General features: G+C 42.5%; 1 protein-coding gene across 1 annotated transcript; it reads left to right on the top strand.

Moving 5' to 3' along the window:
* The first annotated feature begins 202 nt into the window (after nt 1–202).
* SYNM (synemin) lies at nt 203–17,413 on the top strand. Its single transcript, XM_079318072.1, has 4 exons — nt 203–1,090; nt 6,357–6,481; nt 12,186–12,256; nt 13,774–17,413. Exons 1-4 carry the CDS (start codon nt 305–307, stop codon nt 17,346–17,348), a joined length of 4,557 nt encoding a protein of 1,518 aa, XP_079174198.1. The 5' UTR covers nt 203–304; the 3' UTR covers nt 17,349–17,413.
* The last annotated feature ends 2,708 nt before the right edge of the window (nt 17,414–20,121 follow it).

Below are 20,121 nucleotides of genomic sequence, written 5' to 3'. Positions count from 1 at the left end.
GAGCGAGATTCGGCTGCCTAAGCCGGGCTCGGCTCCCTGAGGCGACCTCAGATTCCCGCGCAGGAATTTGGCGGGAGCCGCCATGAGCCCGGCAGGGGGCGCCGCGGCGCCGCGGGGCGGGGCTGAGGGGCGGGGCGGGGCTGAGGGGCGGGGCCGTGCTGAGGGGCGGGGCCATGCTGAGGGGCGGGGCCGTGCTGAGGGGCGGGGCCTGTCCCGGGGCGCGCACACCCCGCAGCACCCGCGGCAGCCGCGCAGCTCCCGCAGCCCCGGGGCCACCGCGCCCCGACCCCGCGACCCCGGCAAGATGTGGCGGCGCTGGGAAGCGGGATGGGACGAGAAGAGAGAGCTGCAGGAGCTCAACTCCCGCCTGCGGGTCTTCGTGACCCGCGTGCGGGAGCTGGAGGAGGAGAACCGCTTTCTGGCGCGGGAGCTGGCGGAGCTGCGGGAGCAGGAGCTGGTCGGGCTCCAGGTGCCCGAGCAGGAGCTGGCCTGGCTGCGGATGCAGCTGGAGGAGCTGAGCCGGGCGAAGCTGGAAGCGGAGCTGGAGCGGGACGGGCTGCGGCGGGAGCTGGAGGAGCTGCGGGCGCTGGGCGCGGAGGTGCTGGGGATGCGGCGGCGCCTGGAGCCCGAGCTGGCCGGGCAGCAGGCGCTGCTGGAGCGGCTGCGGGGCGAGTGCGTGGCCCTGGAGGAGCTGCTGCTGGAGCTGCAGGCCGAGCACGGGCACATGGCCGAGCGGCAGCGACGGGAGGCTGTGGAGATGCGGGAGCTGCGGCTGAACCTGGCCGCCTTGCCGCCCCCCTTGGCCGGGCTGAGCCTGGAGGAGCTGGAGGAGACCTACGAGATGCTGCTCAGCCAGAGCTGCCGGGAGACCCTGCTGCGCTACCAGGAGCAGATCCAGGTGCTGCAGGAGCAGGAGGCGCAGCGCAACCGGGAGAACTTGGAGCTGCTGCGGGAGGAGAGCCGGCAGTGCCGGCAGCACCTGGAGGATCTGCACCGCCAGGGCCAGGAGCTGTGCGCGCTGCGGGAGCGGCTGGAGCAGGAGATGCTGGCCCTGCAGGACCGCCACGGCGCCGAGCTGGAGGAGTACCAGGTGAGTGGCACATGGCCCCCGGTCCCGGGGCTCTCTCGCTTCCTTCCTGCCCCCCCGTGTCTGTTTTGGGCTCCCCTGACATTCCTGCCACTTGCCTTTTCCATTCAGCTCTGGTCCACCGCGCTGTGTGAGCCCGAGTTTCCCATCCCTCCTGCTCGCTCTGCTCCGGGAGGTGCTAAAACCCCTCGGATCGGTGTGGTCCAAGGCTTGCCCACCCCGCTTTGCCTCCTGGCTGATGGGTTTTTTGCAGGAGCCTTTGGCCCTGAGCCCGTCTCTGTGCGGGGCGGGGAGTCCCTTGGAGCCCCCGGGGGTTTGGGGAGAGCTGGGTGTGACCAGAAGGGAGACAGTGATCCTGAGGACATCACCCAGGTGACAGGTGCTCCTTCCCAACCTGACCTCGGCAAGTGCCCGAGAGCAGGGAGCGGGCACAGGGCTTGCCAGGGCTCCTGGCAGGGTTGGGACACGGAGCGAGTCCCGGTGCCCTGAGGCTTGAGGGTGGCGTGTCCCAGTCAGAGAAACAATCTGAAATTTCTTCTTGTTCTACACCCATTCCAGCGTGCTTTGGGAAAAGCTTGTGATCCCCAGCGTAGCTAAGAAAACTTTGGAGTTGTGTAAAGGCAGGAAGGTGTTGGAGGTGGATGTTGGTGCTGTCCAGCGGGGTTACAGCATCCGCAGCTGAGGATTTGTTTGCTGTCAGGATGGTGTTTGGTGTAATGTGCGATCCCCGTGCGTGGGAAGGGATCAGCTCCTGCCGGAACAGCGCAGTATCCGCTCATCCAGCTCGGGGTGGACAGCACATATTAGATCAGGCAGCCCATCGATCCATCTCCTGAGGGCAACATTTCTTTTGTTCATTGCTAGACCCTTTATTAACAGCCTGCTGGAGCTCGGTGTGTGCCTGAACCCCGTGTGCTTTGTCCAGCTTTGTGTCCAGCAGCCCTGGTAGATTATGGAGATGCTGGCAACTGGAGAGGGACTGGGACCTGTTGCTGTGTCTGGTTTTTGTACTCTGCTGGATTGTTTGGAAGTTGCATAGTTTGCAGATGCTCTGAACTGAGACAGATTAGGTATGTAAGAAGTAATCGGAAAGGCTCTTAACTTTTAAATATTTTTTTGTCTATTTTTGACAGGACACTTCATTCTCACAGACACATATGTAAACATTCCCAAAGCTGTAGAAGATGACATATGTAAATCCCTCATTAATTAAATCTATCCAACAGTGGAAATCAAGTGAAAATATAAAGAAGAAAGAAACCTCTTCATTTTTTCTCTTTCTATTTAAAGTTTCCTAGATTTCCAAAACATGGCCTTCTTGCTGCCTATATTTTTATTAGGGGTTTATAATGAAAGTTATCATTGCTCAAACTGAAAACCTCTAAATATGGAGTAAAGAGAGCATTTTGTATAGCTCACTGTCCTTGCCACTAGTTTTTCTGGTAAAAGTGAGAATAACTTTTACTTAACTTTTTCAGCTCAGCAAGGGGTTTTTAAACCAATTATCTCTGTATCTGGTTGTATTTTTAAATAACTTTCTTTGAAACAGCAACTGGAGAAACCTCTTGTAGATGACAGCAATTTATTGCAGAAGTCAAATAATAAAAAACAGTGGATGCCCTTGAATGGTCCTGATGCAATGCTCCAAAATGGATTGTTATTTTGACACCTACATCACAGGCTTCTGTTACCCTCATGAACACTTGGCATCCTTAGATTTTACAGGAAAAATAGTTTCAAATCTTAGTAATATAAGAAGAAGACAAAAGTGTATTGGAAGTATCTGACCATTTTCACCAGAAATTAAGTATTGTCTAGATGTATATTCAAATACATCATAAGGTCTATTAATTCTGTGTGGTCTTATGTTTGTGTTTTAATGAAAAAGGCCTTTTTGCAGTTGCCAGTGTCCTGTACATGAGAAATAAAATATTTTGCTCACATCCAGGAAGAAATTATGGAATGCGTAGGAGCAACTGTTTCGGGTTTTGTTCTTGGGATCAATGCTTTTTTTTTTTCTCACTCATTTCTTTCACTGGTTAAAATATATTCAGCAGGGATTTTAAACTCCTCTTTAAAGAGCACCAATTCCATGCTTATTTATTGTAGAGTGTCATGTAGAAATGATATGTATGTACAGATTAAAGTCAAGTTATGATTGTTCATTGCAGCTGCAATGGCAATTAGATTTATTCATATTTTCCATATATCATCCAGTTGCCTTATATGTTCATCTTTGCCTCCTGAACTGCCCTTATCGTCACTGAAGCTTTCAGCAGTGTTAAATAGAAATAAGTATTTGGAGTTATAATGCAGCTGAAGCAGGCAGGGCAGTAAATCATACACTGGAAAATTTTCACTGGTCCTGAGTACTGAAGGGATTAACTCAGTTCATATGATTAGCTCAGTTCCATAATTTTAGCTGTGTGCCATGAGAATACTGATGCAAAAAACCCTTGGTGGTTTAAAAACCCTGAATTACTTGGATGTAAAACCCTCCATGGCCAATCCTGCTGCTCTCAAATGAAGCAGATATTTTTCACTGATAAGAGCAGGTTTAGGATCAGTTCCTGTGTCAGTGTTGTGAGTTCAAGAGAAGGACAAAACATCTTGTCAAATGCACATTTAATGTCGATTTGTCATGTGCCTTTTTCTGTGTACCAGTTTGGAGGCAGCCAAGTGCAGCTCCCCTGCTGAGGCACAGAATGAGCTCTGGGATCAGTAAATAGTACCAGATGGAAAGGGCTGGGGCCTGGAATCCTCTATTCCCTCAGTAGGTACAGCTTCATCAGCCCAAGGAAATTCTTTCCCCCCCTACTGCCCTTCTAAAATTTCCCAGTGCTGCCTGGAAAGGAGCATATGAAGGGTGAGAAAACAGTTTCTATTCTGTTGCTTAGTCCTAGCAGGACATCACTGGGGTTTGGAGGCTGTGATTGATGTGGCTGGGAAACAGATCTTTCCAAGAGAGTCCTGTGTGAAGAAAACACAAGATCTGCCAAGTAGAGGTTACCTTTTTGCAAAATGGGTTTGTTGGCTCCCAATCTCCTGAACTTTGATGGATTGGTTTCTGTGCTTTTTGGCATGCTTGGAGACAGGACTTGAGACCAGTTGTCTTCTGCTTTATGTTTGAGCATCAGTGCTGAGGGCTGGGTTACTGGCTGTCTGCCATCCAGTCTATAGAGTGTCTGCTCCCTCTGGAATTAATTCCTTTGGAACTACTGCACAGCTGGCTGAGTTATGTGGCCCCTTATGGTAATCATTACCTCCAGCATCCCCAGTGCTCTCCAAACCCAGTGGGTAGAATCCAGGTGGCTTTTCAAGCCCAGGCTAGAGAACTTGGGGCTGAGGGACTGAAGGTCCTGTGTTTTAGATAGGTTTGAACAGCCCCTGACTTTCAGAGCTCCCCGCACTCTGTAGTCCAGCGTAGAAATTTCCTGTGTGGATTTTTCTGTGACTGCAGCATTTTAAAGCTCTTTTTAAGGCATGTGTGTGCATGTACAGGTTATTCTGTGTTTAATTGTGAAGACAAGAAACATCTGAATAATTTAACTTTTGTATCAGAGCTCTTAGGAATTGGTTTTCTTCTGCACCTTTTGCTGACTCCTGGTTCTGTGGCACCCTGGCCATTCTTGTTGGGTAGCCTTTTCCTTTTAAAAGCAGGACCTTGTACTTTTCTTCCCTTCTCACCTTGGGATTTCCCATTGTGCCTGTGCTGTTCTTGGACAGGATTGTTACCTCAGAGCTTCTGAAGGTCTGCATGGCCGTGGGATGGTGCCTCAGCTGGGGTCTGCAGGAGGCTGTTGGGGGCTTTGTGGTGCTCTTTCAGATATGCACATATGATTTGTCTTCTGCCATAAAAAGAGAATTTTTAGTACGCTGAAGACTGTAGGCAAGGATTGTCATGTCAAGGGAAACATCAGTGAAATCATTTAGCAAGAGCTGAAAAGGCAAATGGAGAATGAGATTAATGTGTTACATAGAGAACTGTACCCACATGTATAGGCAAATATAGGCAGCTTTCTTTTTAGTTTTACACAAAAAGCCCCAAAATTATTTAAGTTTGACATGCCAGCACTTTATATTCTTAGTTCTTACTTCTGCCTAGCACATCATGTTGGCATTAACAGCAGAGTCCCCTGCTGTAACTTCATTTTTATGCTGTTGTTCATACTGTGATACTGGAGCATTTGCTGCTTGTAAATGATATGTTTTGAAATTTTTAAAAACTAAACCTTGATTTTCCTGTTTAGTTGCAAAGCAGTTTCAAGTTGAAATCTAAAATACACTGTTGTGAATTCGTATTCAGTGATGTACATGTGTGTGAGGTTTTGCTCTGTAATTGACATTTAGAGTTCCTGCATAGTGCAGAGTGACATGAACAAAACAGAACTGGGCCTTTGTTGATATTTAATTTTTGTCTTTCCAGCTGCCAGAGCAAAGTGCAATCTATAGCACATTAGCAAGGTTAGATTTGGTACAAATACATATAAAAATGACAATTTACCCTTCATGTGAGAAGTAACACCAGTGAGTAAAGCACTTTCTACTATTTTGGGGTTTTTTAATTCCTTCTGTCATTTAGTGTAAATATATATAACCTTATATGTTTAGTTGTGTTGTATAAGGCCATATATAGTTATTGAGATGAAAATGAGCAATCTTTTATCCATCTTCTGAGCAGCAGTTAGGACAGAGCTGGGTGGACCTCAAAGCAGGTATCCAAATACTGTAGAGAACTTGAAGGAACCTCTGGAGGTTCTTTTTTTACCTTGTGGGCAGTGTGAGTATCTTCAGATGCTCCAATTCCAAAACTGGTTTGAACCCACACATCTGTGGAATTTAAAATACTGATAAGGTTCTCATGGAAAAGCAATTGCTGAAATATCTGATCTCAAGTGTGATTTAAGCATGTCTTAAAATGACCAAATGAGTCACATATAAGTCTTATAAAGAAGTGTATTTTCCTTGCTGTGGGTGCTTAATAATTTTTGTACAGGGCATCTGAGTGGGTTTTACTGAAATATTTAAGCAGCTTAGTAAGGCATAAAATGAACTTGGCATTAAACTTGCTTCAGGAATAATGTATTTCAGCTTGTATATGGGGGGATCATAGAGCTGATTTCTGCTGGTTTTTGAAGCTGTGGAACATTGATGCATTTTTGTATCAGTTTGTTTTTTTTTTTTTTAATTTAAAATTTTATGTTTTAAGGCATTCAAGTGCACAGATTATTATGCTCTTTAAAAACTAAAATATTTTATTTCTTTTCAGAGAATAATTGATGCCCTGGAAGAAGAAAAGCAATTCCTGACCATGTCAATCACAGATTACCTGAGGGACTACCAAGAGCTCCTGCAGGTGAAAGCAGGCCTCATCCTTGAAATTGAAACCTACAGGTAAGATTTGTGGTCACACTCTCTTGTCTAGACAGAGGATAATTTAAATCCCTTTTTATAGATAGGGGAGCCCCATTCATACTCTTTTCAGCATTTAAAATATAAACAGTGACTTTGGGAGTCTCAAGGCTCTGAAGCTAATATAATCCATAGGAATCCTATTAACTTGGTACAAATACAGTGATATGTAAGAAACCACCTTAGTCCTGGTCAAGTGGATATCAGATTGATGGGAATTTTTGGGGCAGTATTTGGTTACCAGCTGAAGAGACAATATCCCTGAATTGCAATCAATAGAACAAGGTTATGTGGTTGCCATCCACTTATATGGCACATTTAATTGTTTAAATTAGTTGATTAGTGACCATCTCTGCAGCACTGATGTAAACAGTGAGTTCCCCATCCTTGTTGCAGTTGTAGGATAGTGGGAAGATAGCAGAAAAGTCTGTTTAGTTGTGTCCTGGCTTTCTCCATCCTTGATTTATTATGCAGACATGTTTAGATCAAGTGTGAGATAAGAGCAAATGACATCTCTGCTAATGAATCTTCAGGACTGTATCTCTGTCTAGCCACTAAGTTGTTGTGGGGTTGAAAAGCCAGAGTAATTCTCTTGTCTGGAGAATCATGATGTACATGGCACAAAACTGATTTGGAATGAAAAAAATCCTAGATAACCCAAAACTGATGAACTGGAGGAAGACTTTCCTTCTTGTAAAAATTATGTGTATTTTCTACAAATAGCACAATATTTTCAACAAATTTCATTGAGATACTGATCTTCACATACAGAGATGTGCAATTCTTACTGAGCAAAGGGATAATTTACAAAAATGTAATGTTAGGCTTCTTCTGTATTCTTTTAAGGAGACTGCCTCTATAATTCCCTTGTCTGCTTTTAGTGCTTTATTAATATTCAATCTGTGTAAATAGATGGGGTATCTCCAGTTAAATATAATATATGCTTCTGTGTTCTAAAGCATTATTGCTGTGTCTTGAGTGTGAACCACTAACTCTGAATAAAGATAGCACCAGCTGAGTTATGGGTGAGGTGTGTATACTGAAGTGTGTGGACTATCAATCCACTGATGCATATGAAATTTAATTTCAGTTGCATAACTGAAAATATGAGAAACTTGAAATAATTTCTGAGTAGCTTGATAAAGAGTGGTAAGAAGAGAATGTCTGTCTTCATGAAAGCACCAATAGTCTGTTCAAAATGCCTTGAGAATGTCTGCAAGGAGGCACAAAGCAAGGCTGGTTTCTGGATGAGATAAAATCACAAGCAGTGTGGGACAAGTGATCTGCAGTCGCTTGATAAGTGACAGTACCTTGATGTTTGTTGGTGGAATGAGATCCCTGTGATCCTTGGAAAGCCAGCAGTGTCTGGAGCATTACTGTGGAAGTGGTAGCCAGCTGTGATCCTTATCTGTGTGTGTTAATTCTGTTAACTTTGCTAAAAACATGATTCTTCTGAATTTAATCCCAACTCTGTTGTTGACTTTCACTGTTGTCGTTAAACTTTCTCCCTTGGTTTATTCATCTGCAAAACAGGATTAGCACTGTCACAATAATAGAATTATCAGAGTTGTTTTGATGATTAGTATTCATCCAGAACTAGGAATGATAATGCCTAGATATTCAGTTGTTTGAAAACCTTGTAAGCTCGTGAAATTCTGGAACTTCTCCAGAGTTGTGTCACTGATTATCTGAGCATTATTGGTTTGTCTAAGGATTCTTTGCCTTGGTCAATGAGAGGAGAACAATTCAGCATCACCTGCAGTGTGTTTGTTGTCCAGTTAAGAAGCTCCTTAGTATGTTGGGTTTCTTCATCTGATGGATGTGAATGCAACTTGTGGCTTTGCCAAGGCAGATGACAGTGGAAAAATGAGCATCTGCCCACTACAGATGATGTAAAGATGAAAACAAGAGAATGGGCCTTGCTACAATGAAAACCATGTTAATGTCAGCAAACAACATTCTTTTAAGATAGCAGAAGCTGAAAATTGATTGTTCTGTATTTTTACATTTATGCAGTTTTACCTATTCCTCTTTTTTTTCTTTTTCTCTCTTTATTAAAGAAAATAGTTCCTTCCTTCTTGTGTGTCTCTATCAGCCCTGCTGTGGGAGGGGACCCAGTCAGTGAGGTTAAGTGGGAGGGTTCTGGACAGGTCACTCATGTACTTTTTCAGGTCCTGTTCCTCTGCCAGGTCTTTTTACCTGTGGAAAAAAAGGGCATGTGAATGCAGCTTCAGTTGGTTTTCACAGAGGATGCTGGCATATACCTTTGCTCATGCACACTGGAAACAAGAGACACCTGTTCACACTCAGTCCAACACCCTGAACTTTCCATGGAGAGGTTCCCACAAAGGCCCTGGCATTATAGGTTAAGGGTGTGGTAGCTGGTCTTGGAGCCTTCTTTGTGTCTCCCACCCTGTGTTTTCTCTGTTTTACAACTCCTACAGTTCTGTTACAAGGTCAGTTCTTTCCATTAGTCACCATTACTCCTGGGCTGGGAAGAAGGATCATTGTTGCAAGGAACACCCTTCCTTGAGGTCCAAGTGTGTTTCCTCTCTGACTCTGCTCACCTTTCCTGCTCTGGGAGCTGAGATTCACTCAGGAACTGGAATATGTGTTTTATGTGGCTTTGTGACGTTGCACCTCATGGGAATCTTCATTCCTACACCCTCTTCTCACTATTGAAGTAAATATTTATCAAGTGTCTCACAGTTTTGTCCTGTGTCCTTAGAGCCCTTCAAAACTGCAGCTACTTAACTATACTTAGGTTTTATTTCCAGGAAGAAGTGGTGAATTAGTCACCCTGTAAAACTCTTGGTTTTAAAAGGGGATACAAAACCTGCCTAGAATCTGACTTGCTCTCAGGCCTTTCTCCTTAGCTAGCAGAAACTTCTCTTCACATAGCAGAGGCTGCCCAGAGCCTGTACCAATAGGTTCAGGAGGTTTTCTGTCCTCTCTAAAATATGTTGTTGAAGGGTAAAATATTTCACTTTGAAATTCCAGTGTCACACAAGCATTCTGTTCAGGTTATTCTGAAGCACCAAAAGCTACACAACTTTTTTTCTTTTTTATTTCCATGGTCATTGTTAGTCTCTGAACACACTTGCCAGGTGGACTTTGCACTTGTGTTCCTCCACCAACACTTCTGACCCTTTCCATGCCCTCCTCTCACAAAATCATCACCAGCATTGAGATCCTCTGAGGCTTCTCACCACAGATTTTCCAGTCAGTCTCATTATTCCCCCTTCACAACTTGTACCTTCCAATAGGTCCTAGTCCTGGGTGGGTTTTATTTTGAGAACACACTGAGTGTTTTCAACACTCAGGGAATTGAACATGCAGTTACCTGCTGTTCTCCACACTCTTCATCTTCCCGTCCTGTGATGGAAAAAGGATGTGGAATGGCCTTGACACCCATTCTGGAGAGGTGGGGGTTTTTTGTAACTCCTTAGCAAATACCCAGGTTATAAAGAGGATTAATTTTTATGTTCCACTGGCCAACTGCCCATTCTGAGATTTTGGGTTTCTGTAGTTTAAACGAGTCTCATTACTGTCCTGAGTGACCATAAGAAAATTTGCACTGCATCCTTTTGTTCTGTCTCCCCACCCCATCCACTTTATCTCCTTTTCCTGCTTTCATGGACTGGTTGTTCTTGTTGTCATCCACCACAGGGTGATGAGCATGTCCCTGCTAACTTTAGATAAATGACATTAATAATGAGATGAGCTAATGGTGCAGTTGGATTATTTTCTGGTAACACTTAAATTAAGTGTTCACAAGATGGGAATATATGTCATTTGGGACCTGATTTCCAAGAAGTAGGTGGTATGGTTTTCTTTTAGAAGAGTTCTGCTTGGGGCAATGTTTTTCTTTTATTATTACTGTGAGTACTTAGAAGTTCATACAGTTGAAATTAATTCTTCAGGCAGTTTAAGTTTAAAAGCAGGCCTTACCACCAAGAGGTTATTACTAGGAAAGGATGCAGAGGATTAGAGAAGCAAAGTGGCTTGCATAAATTCAAGCTGAGAAATACAACCTGAGTTTGCTGGCTCAGTACAGTGCACTGCCTTTCTCGTGCCAGTTTAGTAAGCCAAGCTGAGTTTAACATTTTGTTGTTTTTTGATAAGTATGAGGTCATACATATTATGAAGTGTCCAGTAAAATACTGATTCTCCAGTTTTACAGAGGTTTCAGGAAGCTTTGCCTTTCACTTTCAGTAGTAATACTTCAGATCCAGCTTTTCTGTGGGCTGCTGCCCTTTGCCATATACAGTTACCTCCTGGAACTTATTTTTAGTGACTTCATAGGTTGCTGCAGCAACTGAACAACTGTTGCTTTAACAGCAGCCAGAAATCCTTAGTCAAACTCCCCACATTCCTGCTTTCCTTCGTCATGGTTAACACTTTCACTGCCAGCTCCTGGATGTGTTTCTGCAGTGTCACCACCAGCTTCTCTGGCATGTCTGTCACAGCAACTTGTTTGGCACTCACTGGCTTCATCAGATCAGATGTTTGGTCTTGGGAACATTGTATGTGTTGAAGGGATTTAATTCCTATAAAACTTCTCTCAACATGGAGAAAGATAAATTGCTTTTACTGTGAGTTTTTTCAACTCACAAAATAGAAGGAAAGATGCCTATCCAAGCCTGTTTTAGGTAGTTCTAACCTGGCTTTTCTTCTGGATGTAGACAAACCCATCAAGGCAAAGAAACCCTTGCTAATGTTATTTTGCTAATGCCAAAGTGATCAGACATGGGAAGTGTGAAATACACAGGTGATGCTTTAAACACCTGCTTTGTTAGTTTTGAAATAAACGTCCAGCAGAGGTGTTTGTACACCAATCCTAAATGACTTTCTCTCCTGCTCCAGGGAGTCAGAAGCCTTGGCTATCACAGTCCCCCAGCTTTACTCTTGCCAGCTTTGATGTTGCAGCTGTGCCTTATCAGTGCAGAACATCTGGCACTCCCAAACTGGGAAAGCAAGGCTGGAACTGCCTGGTAGAATCAGCATAAACCCACCCAAGTTTCTGTGCTGACTGTGACATTCCCCTGCACAGGGAAAGAACCTGGGGTGGCATTTCCAGGCTGCTGCACCAGCATTTCCTGGAAGTGTGGGAGCTGTTGGAGTGGCACTGCCAAAAAGGAGGAGGGCTGAGGAACAGGGACAGGCAGAGATGTCATTAAAGGAAACCAAGCAGTTTCTGTCACAGAGAATTTTCCTACTCTTTTTTTGTGAAATGTGTTGTGCTGATTACCAAGGGAATAGGAACTAAGAATAGTTAATTCAACACTTTAAATTGTTTCCTCCAGCACTGTGTTTGACAATAGAAGTCATTCTTTCCTTCATTTTTCATTTGAAAATGATAAAACTTGCAAGTCCTGCTGTAATAGTTCCCTGCTATCACAATGCAACACCACCCTGACTACTCTTCTACAAACAGGAAGGTTGCTGCAAATATTTCTTTTTTTTTCATTTTTCCCTTTTCTTTATAAAACGTTTTGCCCAGAGAAGCTGTGGCTGCTCCATCCCTGGAAGTGTTCCAGGCTAGGTTGAGTGGAGCTTGGAGCAATCTGGTCTACTGGAATGTGTCAACTGCAGGATAATTGCTTCAATTTCTAAGACTTAAAAATGTAAAATACTGTGCTTATTATACCCAGTATTTTAATGAAATGCCCTTTGTGTTTTGCAGAGCTTTGTTAGAAGGGGAGAGCAAGCCGTGGATTATATGGAGAGAAGAGTATGCAGGGAAATTACCTCAAGGTAAAATATGAATATTAAAAAATTAATTTTGAATGAAATTAAATATAACTGGAAGTTATTATGCTATGCTGGTTCTGAAGTATATTTTTATGGGTGTATTGCAAAGTGAATATTGAATTAGTTTTGAGTGTTAATATTTTAAATCAACATATTGTTCTTGTATATGAGATACCTTATAAAATCATGGCTTGAGTGGAGAGCATAGGGAGTGATACTTCATAGCTCTAAAGAACTTTTGGATGCCCATAGGTCTTAAGAGAATTTTGAAGCATAAAGCAAGAGATGTTTAACAGAACATGTAGTTAAAGCCATGGAGTCCATCATCCTGAGGCATTGTGAGTGTTAAAAAGTTCACATGGGTTTAAAGAGATACTTTAGCAGAGTAATGAAAGACAAATCAAAGACTTACTAAACATAAAGATACCATTTCTATCTTAGGAGCTGCAAATCTCTGGAGGCTGTGAGAGTATACAAGGGAAGTATCACTATTTACTTGCCCTGTTCTTATATATTCTTCCCTGTGTATCTACTCTTGGTACCTGCAAACAGGATTTTAGATAAGATGGACCTTCACTGTGACTGCTGTGGCCATTGTAATTAATAACAGAATTAATCTGGATAATACTCATGAGTTTAACAATGTGGGATCATTACAGTCCCAGAAGACATTTGAAGGCTGTGTGTGTAGCAGGAAATTCAACAGGCTCAGGCCTAGGCTGAAATGCTTATACAGATCTGCCTGTGCTGTTAAATTGTGAGCACTGTGCCTGCATCTGGACAGCACAGTTTGCATCTGGACTAGCCAGTACTTCTGCAGACAGTGCTCAGGCATATTCACAGAATAGAGCAGGAATTACAGAGATAATGCAGGAGACACTAGCAGAAGTCAGAGGAGATGTGGCAGCTTTTCAGGAGTGAAAGATGTGAGGGGTGCAGTACTGGTTGGTCTCAACTGTCAGATATTCCTGGCACATTGTATTAATTTCTATGGATACAGCCTGAAAGGTTCTTTATTTCTCTCCCTTGTTGTGCTTTATTGTGTGGCTATGAAGGGTTGTATTTGTGTTTGCAGTTTCTAGTATGTGGTGGCAGGTGTGCCATCAAATGTCAATAGGAACTCAGAAACTTCAGGCCACTTAGGCTAATGAAGCAAAAAACCCAGCCTATGATATTAACATCCATTTTTTAATGAGAAGTTGTAAATGAACATCAGTAGAAATATGAAAAGTGTAATTCCTCAATAAATGCCACAATACCCAGTAGTGCACAACAGGTAAAATTAGCAAGATCTTGCAGCTTGAGAAAAAGCTTTGCTTTCAGGTTTAATGTAATTTATGCATAGACTTAATTAACAGGCAAAACCTACAGGAATGCCTTTACAAAGCTCCACTGAAAATGAAGGCATTATTTCTAATAAAAAACATAGTGCATGTTTTCTCAGTTCATGCCCTCTATTTGATAGTGTTTTAGATACAAACCATTATTTTAATGCCTGGTCACCTGTGCTTTCTTTGCAGATATTATAAATACTTCATATAATTACACTGATATTTACTCTACCTATCAAGAAAGAAATAGAAGTAAAGCTTCACCAGCTCCCAGGATCACTGACACCAGGCACAGAATGCCAGCAACAAATCTGAGCAGTTCTGCACATTACTCAGCTTACTCCACACAGGCTGGATCACACACAACAACAGGGGGAAGAACTTTTGGAAGGGACCTACTTGGTTTAACATATCGCCCTTCAACGACTGTCACAAAGGATGAAAGGATTGTAACAGACCACAAAGAGCTAAGAACATTTACTCCAGACTACAGCAGCTGGAGAAGCACTGAAATGCAGCAAAAGAGGATTCCAGAAAGAAAGAAAACAGAAGTTACAACTTCATCCACAGTATCTTTTTCAAAAGAATCAACTGAAAGATCAGACAAGGACCACAAGCCTGATGCTGAAAATACAAGAACTAAACCAGGCTTCACTAGATTTCCAGCTTATGAGCTGATTACCAATGCAAAACCATCTAAATATGAAGAAACTATAATTGAAACTCGGACCACACTGAAAGACAAAAGAGAAGGCAGCAAACCAACTGATGAGAAAACATCTCTGCTGAAAGAAAAAGATAAGCTGGAGAAACAAACAAAAGATGAGAAAATGAAAACAGATGAGAAATCTTTTATAGAAGAAGGGAGGAAGACTGAGCAGAAAAAATATATCCGTGAGAAAGTTAGCCAGAAGGTAACAGGGAGTGACATTTCTACTGCAAGAACTTTAAGAAGTGAATCAACCAAAAAAGATGCAACTGTGATCTCAGAATCAAGAAGCAAAGATGTCATTGAGGTACCAATCAGTATTGAAAGGCCTGCTCCTGACAAAGGACCTCAGAGAGATAAAGAAATAAGGGTACAAGGTGTTAGAACTTCCATAGGAAGAGAAACAGATGACCATGTAACTGAGTCTGCTGAAACTCGCCAAGTGAGGATTTCAGAAGCAGAGTCCAGTCTGGAAGGTCAAGAGCAAATTAGGGATGGAAGCCATAAAATGGGAACTCTGCCAACTGAAAACATAGCAGAGAATATTGTTTCTGACATTCTTAAAAGTTTCACACAGTCTTCTAGTTCACAGATGTCAACAGACACCAAAGTGACCTATTTTGATAAGAAAGAACAAGAAGATGAAGGGAAAATAAAGACTGAGTTCACAGTGCAATCTCAAGTTCAAGGAGACATAGATATTTCTGATGAAGGTGACCTGGGGCATCTATCAAACCAGGATGTTAGAAAAGTGATTCGAGAGGGCGTTGAGGGAACTCCTTCCAAAGAGGAGATAGAAGATATTGTCCATCACGGCCTGAAAGCAAGCGAGAGCGGGAAGAACGTGTCTGTGAATGTGGAGATTGTAGAGGAACCACTGGATTACACCACTGATGATTTTTCAACGCCTTTCCAGGTAGAAGAAGTGGAAGATTCATTCCCTGAGAGGGAGAGGCGTTATGGTGAAGAGGAACAAAATGTCACCTTCACTTATGAAGATGTCAAAAAGAAGAAACCGCGTCACGAGAGCTTCACTCGCGTGGAAGAGGTAACTGAGGAAGATGACTCACCTATTGAACAGAAATATTTTGTATCTGTTCCTGACGAACATCCTGTTATTAATGAAAAAGATGATGACTCAGTATATGGGCAAATTCATATTGAAGAAGAATCGACTATTAAATATTCTTGGCAAGATGAGTTTTTGCAAGGCACACAAAGTAAAAGAGAGGAAGGTGTGAGCTCTCCAGAAGAAACCTATAAAGTGGTGGGGGAGGAAGCGAGTGCCCATATTTTAAAGGAGCATCCTGAAGGTGAAAGATCCCATGTTGAATCCATTGTTATTGAAAAAGAGATTAAAATTCCCCATGAATTTCAGACTTCGATAAAAGGACTTTTATCCAAGGAAACGAAGGACCCTAAACATCAACTGAAGGAAGCTTTGGAGCAGTTGGGGGGCAGTCTCCCAGAAAGTGTGAAGGAGGAGCTCTCTGCATTAACAAAAGACAGCAAAGTGGATGCTAGTAACTTGGCATTTGATATCAAAAAAGTTGATCAGAAGGAGGAGGGGGGCTCAGTGACAATTGTTGCTGAAGTCAATCTGTCCCAGACCCTTAATACTGATGAGTTTGACGTCAGTCAGCTTGGTGAAGTAATCACGAGCGAGAAGGAGAAGGCAACAATACACTCCCTGAAGACAGAGAGCTCGGATAGGAGCAATATAGAAGTAGATGTTTCTTCCCACAGTGACAAATCCACTCCTTTTGCTGACCAAGAGATCTACAGCTCGTCCATGACGAGGCGGAGCGGCGGCACTGCCCATCACACCACCGAGAGGATTGTTTATGACGGTTCCGTTTCGGAAACTGCGGATTATGGGGAGGCCTCTCACTCATCACAATCAGCTGAGGAGAACAAAACCCAGAGGCATGTCAGGGTTGGCCCAGCAGGAGTCCAGAGGTTCGAGCAGGTCCTGTATGAGGGGCCTGGTTCTGAAACGCTGGAGCTCAGTGCTGCAGAAGATGTTGTTCAGAGAGATGGACCGTCAGAATTCAGCCAGTCTGTGAGGCACTTCAAACTGGGCCCCAAGGAAATCCAAACCACAGAACAAGTCCTTTACACAGGCCCTATTACTACAATTGTAGAAGAGATGGATTCTGGAAATCTTTCTCAGAAGGTTTCCACAGACTTCAGCAGGGCCACGAGACGTGTCACAGTAGGATCAAGGCAAGTGACTGAAGAAGTCTCATTTGAGGGGTCGGGTTCAGACTCTCTGGCTCTCAATAGCTCAGATGGCTTTTCCCAAGCTGAAGGGGCTGTGGATGTCAGCAGATCCATGAGACACTTCAGGCTGGGCCCAAAAGAGGTTCATACTGAGCACGTTGTCTTTGAAGGACCCATCTCCGGTAAAGTGGAGGTCAGCAGCACAAGGGACTTCTCACAGGCAGAAAGTTCAGTCAGACAAGTCCAGCTGGGTCCCCAGGGCTTTATGACAGCTGAAGAGATCATCTACCAGGGGCCTGTCTCCCAGCACACAGAAATCACTGAACTGCAAGACCAGACCCTTTCAGGAGGCTCAAGAGCTTTCAGGCACGTTAAAGTAAGTCCTGCAGGAGCTCATGCTGAGGAAATCATCTTCTCAGGACCCATTGCTGGAATGGTGGAAGATCTTTCACAAATAGCAGAGTCATCTGAGAGAAGCAGCTCTGTGAAGCATATTAAAGTAGGCTCCAGGGAAACAGCTTACACTTTCCAAATGGATGTTTCCAATCTGGGTGGAATATCTGCAGTGAAGAGTGGAGAACAGCAAGGTCCTTCTGCTGGTCAGCCACAGGTCATCGTTGAAAGCAGTACAGGAAATGAAAGCACAAGAAGTGGCTACGTTCTCTCCAGTTTTTCCCAAGATCAGGGTGGATCATTTCTTGATCAAACTGTGCAGCTGAAAAGAACAGTCGACCAAAGGTCAGATGCTTCTGAAGAGAAGAAAGTCGCTTTTGTCTACCTGGACCATGAGGAGGAAGATGAGGATAATGAAAATGATGGACAGTGGTTCTGAAAGGACTCTGTGATGAAGCCTAAGTAGCAATTTGTTTATACGTATTTTTTATTATCCTTTTTTTTTTTAAAGAGAAAAAAAGGGATGGGGAAACACGCAAACTATTTAGATTATTCATTGTGGACTGAGAAGTATTGAATTTAAGCCTCTATCCAGCACATTTTATTTTCTTGGAAATTTTATTTTTGGGAGACATCTTGCTATTAATATTTTTTCCTCAGAGTTCTGTGTCTAATATTTTCAGATTTTTCCACCCATAGAAAAAGGAATCTGCTACTGGGAAATTCAAAGGATTCTATTTTTTTTGTTTGTTTTATAGCACATCAAGTATTAAATGTGTGCTTGAATAGGACTTTTAAAATATTTTTTTTTTCTTAATACTGTATTGTACTTGGTTACTACAATATTACTATGCAATTCTATTTAAACCTCAAGCTACTAACCACAAATTTTAACAGAATATGAGAATAATGAGTGGTAGTAGCTGATTTTCAGTTCCATTTCTGTGTACTTATATGCAATACCTAATGAATACATTATAAGAGACAGTTATTACAGCTATAAAATTAAATATGATCCTGTAGGATCAAACTAAGCATAGCAAGAATTTACAGAAGTGACATTATTTATATAGCTTGAAGTGCAAAAAAGAAAGAGATAACACTGAGATGAGAATTTCTCACAGTATTCCAGGTGAGAAATAGTGAATTTTATGGTTGAATATAGTATATTTAATATCTCTAAAATGAAAACAAATTTAAAAACTAGACTGGATAGTGTTCCCACTGAGGTAAGGAGAACTCCTTACAGATTCAGTGGCTGTGTACATTAGTAACCTCAACTTATTTTGCAGTTTATGGGTTACCTGATACTAGGTATTGCTAAAGGTAAGTGTGAAGTGTCAAACATGATTACATAGTGCCTAATTTCCTAAGACAGTGAAATTAGCTGATTAGTCCTGTTAGAAGGAAACTTTTACAATGACATTGATGACACTTATGATCATTGTGTGTCAGCTCATTCCCAGATAATCCTTTGTTTACAATCACAGTGTCCTTTTTCAATCACTCCCCCTGCAAACCCAACCTGAGATTTGAATTTGTTTTTCTTCCTTTTTTTTTTCTCTGAATGTAACACGTGCCTCAGGCCAAAGTTGCCTTCTACTTAAATCGTTTGCAAATAAGCTAATTTCACTTGGATTGCACATTGATTGAATGAAGGACATAATTTCACTTTATAATTCAGTGACTTTGTAAGTTCAGCTTGGAAGCCAGCACAGCACCACTGGCTGACCTGAGCTGGGCAGTGCTGGCAAGAATAAAAATAGCAGCCAAAATTTTGTCACTGGGGCAAGAATACCATACTGGGCACGTGTGGAAGGAATAAACAGAGGTGAGAAGCTGCTATTTGTGCACACACACACTCACAAACACAAGCTACACTCTCTCACCTCTGCAGAGCAGACACACACCTGGCTCGGGGTGGCTGAGCAGCGCCAGCCCAGCTGCTGCTCACTCCCAGATTTTCTTCCTGTGGTTGTGTAAGCCTAGTTCTGTGTGTGCTGATCCATATTAGAATCCAGTTAGACTATCTTAGTCTGGCATGACTAGTCACTTTTCAGATTCCTTACTATTAACAGAAGTAGATTTCTCCAAGCTGACTGCTGCTTTATACTATGAAAGTGAATGCAAAGCTGAGAAGCTCCGTGCTGACTGACATATCCTGCTCCTTCAGATATAGGACAGTTTAATCCGTGTGTGCCTTAGTTACTAAGTTTGAAACTGTACAAAGTTATTAATGTTCCAAAGATTAACTCATGAGATTTGTCTGCACTGCAGAATTTTCTGAATGTTTTCCTTGTTTTTTCTGGAATCATTTGTTGAAATTGGAAGTTCCACCAACTGCTGGAAAATGAATAGGAAACTGAGTTGTGTAGAAGCACTAAAGGCATGTAATCTAAGCTTATTTATACTGTTTATTGTGTAATAGATAATACTTTTTCAAAATTATTCCTATATGCTCAGAAAAGATCTTGTGCTTCCATTTATAAATAGGATGTTAATTATTGTAATATTTCTTATCTCATCCTATACTTGTGTTTCCTTAGTTGACTGTATGATTTTAAAGGTGGCCACATCTGTGTTAATGATCATGTATAAGCCAGAATTTTCCAGCTGGATGCCACACTGCCAGTAATCAGATTCTGTACTTCCAGTATCAAGTAACTGCATGAAGGAAGAAGTCAGGTCTGTAGTAAGCAACAGAGGTAAAAATAATAAGTGTAAGTTTTCTTGAAACTTTGTTCAAGACTTTCCATTCTCTGTAAAACAGATACAAGAATATCTGCAGAAAATATATTTAGCAATCAACAAAAGCTATTTACAATGTCACGCCTATTTATTGATACATTGTGGAATCTTTGACAGAAGTGCTCCTTAGGAACAGTGATGCCAAAACTGTTCTGTTTATCTTCACCTGCTAAGAGGATTATGATGCCAGGTGAGGGAATAAACCAGTGAGGAGCAAGTGACTTATAAAATATAGGTGCCTTTAGCACCAAAGGATTAAACAAAAATTGAAAATCAGTGTTGTTTCCACTGAGGCAACAACAGCTCTTCAGAAATTCCTTTGCATATCACTGTCAGATGCAGTAGGTTACACCACGATACATTTCTGTTTTCATAGTCTGGAGGAAAAAAATCTGTTCAGTGTACTTTATTTCTATTTAAGAGCAGGATTTTTTTCAAATATTGGGAAGCTGGTTTATTGTAGA

Source organism: Erithacus rubecula (genome assembly GCF_903797595.1).
Source record: "Erithacus rubecula genome assembly, chromosome: 14".
In the NCBI taxonomy this organism is placed as follows: Eukaryota; Metazoa; Chordata; class Aves; order Passeriformes; family Muscicapidae; genus Erithacus; species Erithacus rubecula.
Note: the sequence above shows the minus strand (reverse complement) of the source record. Positions and strands in the feature narration are given on the sequence as shown.

Coding starts and splice junctions, on each gene's coding strand:
- SYNM (XM_079318072.1), top strand. CDS start 305: ATGTGGCGGCGCTGGGAAGCGGGATGGGACGAGAAGAGAGAGCTGCAG. Junction 1,091..6,356: donor CCGAGCTGGAGGAGTACCAG/GTGAGTGGCACA, acceptor ATTTCTTTTCAG/AGAATAATTGATGCCCTGGA. Junction 12,257..13,773: donor TGCAGGGAAATTACCTCAAG/GTAAAATATGAA, acceptor CTTTCTTTGCAG/ATATTATAAATACTTCATAT.